General features: G+C 52.5%; 1 protein-coding gene across 1 annotated transcript; it reads right to left on the bottom strand.

Moving 5' to 3' along the window:
• Nucleotides 1–2,334: 2,334 nt before the first annotated feature.
• Nucleotides 2,335–5,461, bottom strand: LOC119275190 (F-box/FBD/LRR-repeat protein At3g52680-like). Its single transcript, XM_037555991.1, has 3 exons — nt 4,219–5,461; nt 3,543–3,728; nt 2,335–2,979 (listed from the first exon to the last, which is right to left on the bottom strand). Exons 1-3 carry the CDS (start codon nt 5,278–5,280, stop codon nt 2,659–2,661), a joined length of 1,569 nt encoding a protein of 522 aa, XP_037411888.1. The 5' UTR covers nt 5,281–5,461; the 3' UTR covers nt 2,335–2,658.
• Nucleotides 5,462–6,353: the final 892 nt, after the last annotated feature.

Below are 6,353 nucleotides of genomic sequence, written 5' to 3'. Positions count from 1 at the left end.
CCACGACGCCTGTGTGCCACTGCTAGAGTCGAAGGGCATCACAATGCAGAGACACACCATAGATCCCGGTCGCATGGACCACCCTCGCCGCACGTGGTGGTCGCCGGCGTAGTCGAACGGCAAGGCACCACCGAGGGCAACCCCAACCCCACTTGGGTTCGATATACCCGAAGGGTAGGCTGGCCGAGAGCACGCGCATAGACCACCAACACCAGACACGCCATAGAGCTCCGACAAGGATCCGAACGCATGAGCCTAGCAGCTGGCAAGGAGAAACCACCACCACCACTGCCACGGTTCACCTCGCATCGAAGAGAAGACCACATCCATGGCCGCCATCTGCAAAACCATGGGGCACACTAGTACAGACGAAAAAAACGTCCTCTGCGCTGGTGGCAAGACAGAGGAGGCTCAACACCTAGCCACAACGGCCCCCCTCGTAGGGAGCGCGTCGCCACCATGGCCACCATCCGCGAAGCCACGACACAAGCCAGCCCCAACGGCACCCCGCTGCAAGCTGATGGCCGAGCAAAGAGGTAGCACAACTCGCGAACACCACTGACCAATAGAGGCCGACAAAACAGCCGGTGCCCACCTCACACGCCGGCACCACGCTGGCCAGCAAGACGGACCGGCCCAGATCCCCCCAACCAATGACCAATCCGAGCTGTGAACCTGTCGGATCTGACGCAATAGCGCCGGATCCACGCACCCCGCGGGAGCATCAGGCCACAAACTGGGTGGAGGGGGAAGGGGTGAGGAAGGTTGTCAGACCACACCGAGCTAAGCCACCGCACCACGCGGCCGCCAGATCCGAAGACGCCCGAGGCAGCCCGCCGAAATCTCCCACCGACGAGCACCAGGGCACCACCTAGGCACCCCCCGCCCGCAGCACAAGCTGCTCCACAGCTCACGCCAGCTTCCACCGCCGTCTCCCACCGCCTCAAAGCTCGAGGACGCGCGCCGGAGTAGCGCGGCGCCGTCGGCCAACACCCGAGCCCCCTGCTCGATGGGGGCACAACCCTGAGCGCCACGGCCCGCCGCCGCCAGATCCGGGGGAGCTTTGCACGGCGGAAGCCATAGGCGACGGCGGGAGGGAAGGAGAAGCTGGGGGGAGAAGGTTGCGCGGGGAGGGGTAGCGCCGCCCGAGCCGCCCTGGGGAGGACGACGCGGGGGAAGCTGGGGGGAGAAGGTTAACTCTGAATGCCCGTCGTCCCGAGCGACGCCAAGCCTTTCACTGTCGGTTCAATCAAGAAATTGTCTGGCAGGCGGTGAATCTGCGCCCACACCGAGATCTTGTCAAGTTTAAAGGAATCAGGGTTTTTAAAACCATCATACACTTCCATGATCACTGCCTGCTCCCTAAACAGCCACGGGCCCTCAATCATCGCCTTGTGCCAATCCCCCAGGCACCCAAACTGTGTCGTGAACAGATTGTTCTTTATCTTCCTCCACACCACTTGCTTTGCAGGGTTCCAGGCTGCACGCATATCTCCATAGAGCGCATTAGGGCTGAAAGACTTCAGCGTGTGGACGCGTACAATTGCTAACCACTTCGCCGGCTCCATCCTGTCCGGCAACTCCTCTTCCCAGATGAAATCGTCATCTTCTTCCTCCTGCAGTGTTAGCCGTGCCAGCAGCTCCTCCGTTGTCTCCTTCCCCAGCCTCTGCGATCCCGCTCCTTCAGCCATCGCTGCTTGATCGGATCTCGAACAAGAAAAACTTCCTCTCCTTCCTTCTCTTCCCACGCGCCCTAGGGACCCAGGCTGGAGCAGATCGTCCGGACCCCCTGCAGTACTAGCCCCGAGGGGTCGAGGGGGTTTTGGCGACGGGCGATGGGTAGATTCCGGCGAGCGCCCCCGGAAGATGTCGAAACCCTAGGTCTATCGCCTTAGGGGAGAAAAAACAACGAGCCCTGTGCGATCTTTTTAGTCCGCGTGGACTTTTCATTTTGCACTTCTAAGTCGAACGTGATCATCGAAGAAACGGCTGGCAATCTCTGGCAGGAGCTTCGACTAGACCGACTTGCTGCATTATCTTTTCCTTTCCAGAGATCTCTGATTTTTCCTTTTCCCTTTCCATCATAAAAGAAAAAAAGAGATAAAGCTCACAAACAAATCCACCGAAATACATACTTTTTTTCACAAGCACAAGGGAAAAATAGCTCTGTTTGCAAATTAGTTTTCCTTCAAATCTAGGATCATGTACTCAGAGAAAATAGCTGTGTCATTCCTTATGAGATATGCTCTGCCAAACAGCATGAAAGTGAACTAGTTTGCTTCTAAATACATCATGCAACTGGTGATTTCTTCAGACAAAACCACACTGAACAGCTTTCTTGCAGATTTTTAAATGCTTGGGATTCAGTCAGTGCCACAGATAACACAATCATTACGAAAATGACATAACTTGATGAGTTCACTACCACTTTTGCATGCAAACATTTGGATCTTACACATCAAAGGCTTGCAAAAACAGCGCCGAGAACTCCATTCGCGAGCAGTACAACAGACAAAACATGAAGCAGGTTCGAACATCTTGCAAAATAGGTTGATGATATCGTAACATCTTGGACCACTCTACTAGATTTTGATCTTTACATAGAGTGCTGTTGACACCAAAAAGAATAGCAACTAGTGCAAGACACAAGCAGGTGCCTTAGCCTTCAGGAAAATATGGGACCTTCTCGTACAAGCCACGATGCACGTAAAATTTCATGCATGTTTCCAGTCTAGAGAAGCTTAGTAATGTCTGGCAGAGATCCTCGGCGTTGCTTTCAGTAACTGACTGATGGAAAGTTATGGTCATTTCTTTTAGCACTGTTGCCCAATTAAGCAACCGTTCCACAAAAGCAACTTCATTTTCAGTTCCTCTCCAGGCACTGATTTCGATTATTATGAGGTGACTCAGCAGGAGTTCGTCAGTTTTCCAGTTTGGTGGCTGATGGCATATGCAACCCAGCGAGCATGTAGTTTGAGCCTGAAACAACATGCCGGCTTAATAAGAATAAGTGAATAACTGGTATGATTTGATGTAGTAAAAAGAGAGAGGTGAAACTGGAAATATCAAACTATGACCTGAATACTTTGAGATATGCCACCAACAACAGTAACAAAAGCACACTACCTACAAATTAGTTGGGGCCAACCTATTGCAGAAAATATGGTTGTTCTTCAGGAAGAGGGAGCCAAACAACAGAACCATTATAAAAGACCCTCCACTGATACATAACATTCAATAATATATTAAATTTTCTGAAAAAGTAGAGCAGAGAAGAGGAAGTGCTCAGTTGTTGTTTTTTGCTGTAAAGGGCCCTAATTTCTCTGATTTTCAACAGACAGGGATCTTACAAAATGCAACATAGTATTACCTAGCTACCAAACCCAATTAGTATGCCACTTTGTAAAAGTTTGAAGAGCAAGTAAGGTAACTAGCAACCCAAGCCAAAGTGTGCATAAAAATGGAAGTACATACCAAATAGATTGTGACTTTCCAGGTAACTCAAGTAGTATTAGATAAACAGATTAAGGATGTAACTTTACCTCGAGTTGCCTGGAACTGACATCAAATGCAAGAGTCAGCTTTCTTACACCAGTACACACCCTGAGAGCATGGAATAAGCTGGCTCCAAAGGAATGTCCATTCGCGGCAACTTTTACGGACAAGAATAAAACATGTGGGAGCCCTGGCATGTCCTCCATCAAGTAGCGTTGGTGGTCAGATATGTCCTACAGGTTGATAGAAAGTCACAAAGGAGGATTATATATAACGGTTGGAAAAAAGGGACACACAAAACTCATTTTTCTTACTACAAATGGTTCTGTGTGTGCTGGTGGGGGGATATCCAATCCGGCCACAAGGACTGCTGGTGTTCATATTTTTCAACTCCTGAGAGTTCATGTCCCATCCAATAACTAAATCCTAGTTCAGTAACAACTAAATCCTAGTGCAGTAATGCTAGTGTTCAGCTTTAATGCTAACAACTCAAAGGTGGTACAAAGCAATACCATCTAAGAGGATAACTATATAACGTATTGGGAAAGAATAAAGATTGAGTGCACTAAGCCATGTTGCACAGACATGAGCAAAGACAAACAAGTGAGAATTCTGTAATGCTTTCTCAAATATAGCAAATATCATAACCCTATGTTTACCTTGTTATTATTGACTTGGTAGCATATTATGATGATGAAATAATCACGAAAGAATGGAACTCACCTTCCGATAGTTAAGCGCAAGGTCAAGACAGATGATGAACTCGAAGCGCTGCAAAAGCCTGATGCGATTGTGTGCAAAATCCTCATTGGATCCATATACAAGAAATTGACCGGCGTGCAGCCATTGGAGATGTGCCATCTTGCCAAGCTGAATGGATCTTCTATCATAACGAGCATTCCACTCAAGAAACGTGAGCCGAGGGGCTGAGATGTTGGCAAGTGGTTGACTCGGATCCACAGGATCAGCAATGTAGGTGGTGTCTTTCTCTTTCAATGAAATGAGTGCAGGAGCCATGACAAGGAGCTTCCGCACGCCAATTAAATTCTTCAGATCTATTTGGAGGACAGACTCTGAGGAAATGTCGAGGATGCCCGGACCCAAGGCGTTGTTGTCTAGTAACACATTATCCATCCCTATTTGTAAGAGAGACTCTGAGTGGATTACAATGTCATCCCGGACCTGGGCGTCGCGTAGGATGAGCTTCCGCAGCGATGGGCATCGTGGCGAGGAGACAACATCACCAAGTCTGCAGGGACCACGCATCCTAACGGCTACCAGACAGAGATCGGTGAGCCGGGCAAACACGCCGGAGGGCGGCAGGGCGAGGCCAAGATTGTCTAGGTCGAGGGAGATCCAATCGGCACCCTGGAAGCAAGGCAGCTCAACTGTGCCTGTTTCCCCATCCCAGTCCCGCCTGAGATTGAAGATGACTAGTTCGCCGAGGAGGCGGGGCACGATGATGGGGATCCACGTCGCCACCGACTCCGCTGCGGCGTCCTGGAGGTCGACGACGAGGAAGTGGATGACCGGCGCTTCGTGGGCTGTGAGGGCAGAGCGTATGCGGTGCGGCTCGGTGCCGAGGGGAAAGTTGAGCTCCGGGACGAGCTTCCAGAGGCCACGCCAGCGGCGGCAGAGGACGCTGGTCCGAGCGGCCATGGGGGTGCAGCGGAGCTTGACGAGGATGTGGATGAGAATGTCGTCGGGCAGCACGCTGAGGCGGTCCTCGTCGCCGTCGGCGGCGTCGGCGAGCTTCGGTCGCTTGGGCCCATCGCTCTGCTCCATGGTTGGAGGAGAGATTTGGCGCCTCTCACACGCACGGATCACACTGCGCCATTGCGGTGAATTGGAGCTCGAGAGAAGGGGTCGGCATGGACGCACGGTGATTTGGGGGAGCTAGGGTTTGGGGGGTTTGCAGATTTGGTGGAGATCGGCCAGCGATAGTCGGTAGATAGAAATTCTTGGGTGAAATGTCAGAGCCAGGCCACCACCCTTTCACCCCTTGATTTTCCCAATTTTTTCTTCCACACTTGATTCCTTAATTCCACTGGCGACGACGACATGCCCGCCGACTTACCACCGGAGTGGGATGCCATGTCCGCCAAGGAGCAGACGATATGGTACCTCGCATCCTTCATCTCCAGGATCGAGGGCATGACTGCTGAGCTCGTTGCTGCTAATGCACGACTCGACTCGGCTGTTTCCTCGTCTAAAAAACCACCGGCCCTGGTCATACCCAGTACCGACATCACCATCGACCCCGTCAGTGTCTCCTCCTCCACGGCCAAGGCCCCGGCGGTCCTCGAGCTCGTCCATGATTCGTCCCCGGTGTGCATTGCGATGGTGCCCGTCACCTGTTCGACGGAGTGCTCGACCCAGGTCGACACCATCGACAGCATCGACGAGGTCCATGACGCCGCCACCGCCGTCCACCTCGAGCCCACGGTCGACAGCATCAACAAGGTCCATGACGCTGCCTCTGTCGTCCACCTCGAGCCCACGGTCGACAACATCGACAAGGTCCATGGCACCGCCACCGCCGTCCACCTCGATCCCACGGTCGACCCCATCCACCAAGCGGTCGAGCTTGCAGTCGACCGCACCATCGAAGCCACTATCACTGCAGTCTCCACCGACGTCTCCTTCTCCAACTTCAAGGCTCCGGAGGTCCTTCAGATCGTCCATGATGCGTCCCCTGATTGCATGGAGATGGTGCCCGTCACATGTTCGACAGAATGCTCGCACTAGGTCGCCACCGCCGACATCGTCAACGCGATCCATGGTGCTACTGCCGCCATCATCCTCGAGCCTGCGATCCATGGTATCACCGAGGAGGTCGTTCCTTCTGGGGCGTCCAC

Source organism: Triticum dicoccoides, chromosome 3B (assembly GCF_002162155.2).
Source record: "Triticum dicoccoides isolate Atlit2015 ecotype Zavitan chromosome 3B, WEW_v2.0, whole genome shotgun sequence".
Lineage (NCBI taxonomy): Eukaryota > Viridiplantae > Streptophyta > Magnoliopsida > Poales > Poaceae > Triticum > Triticum dicoccoides.
This window is presented reverse-complemented; position numbering and strand designations above follow the sequence as displayed.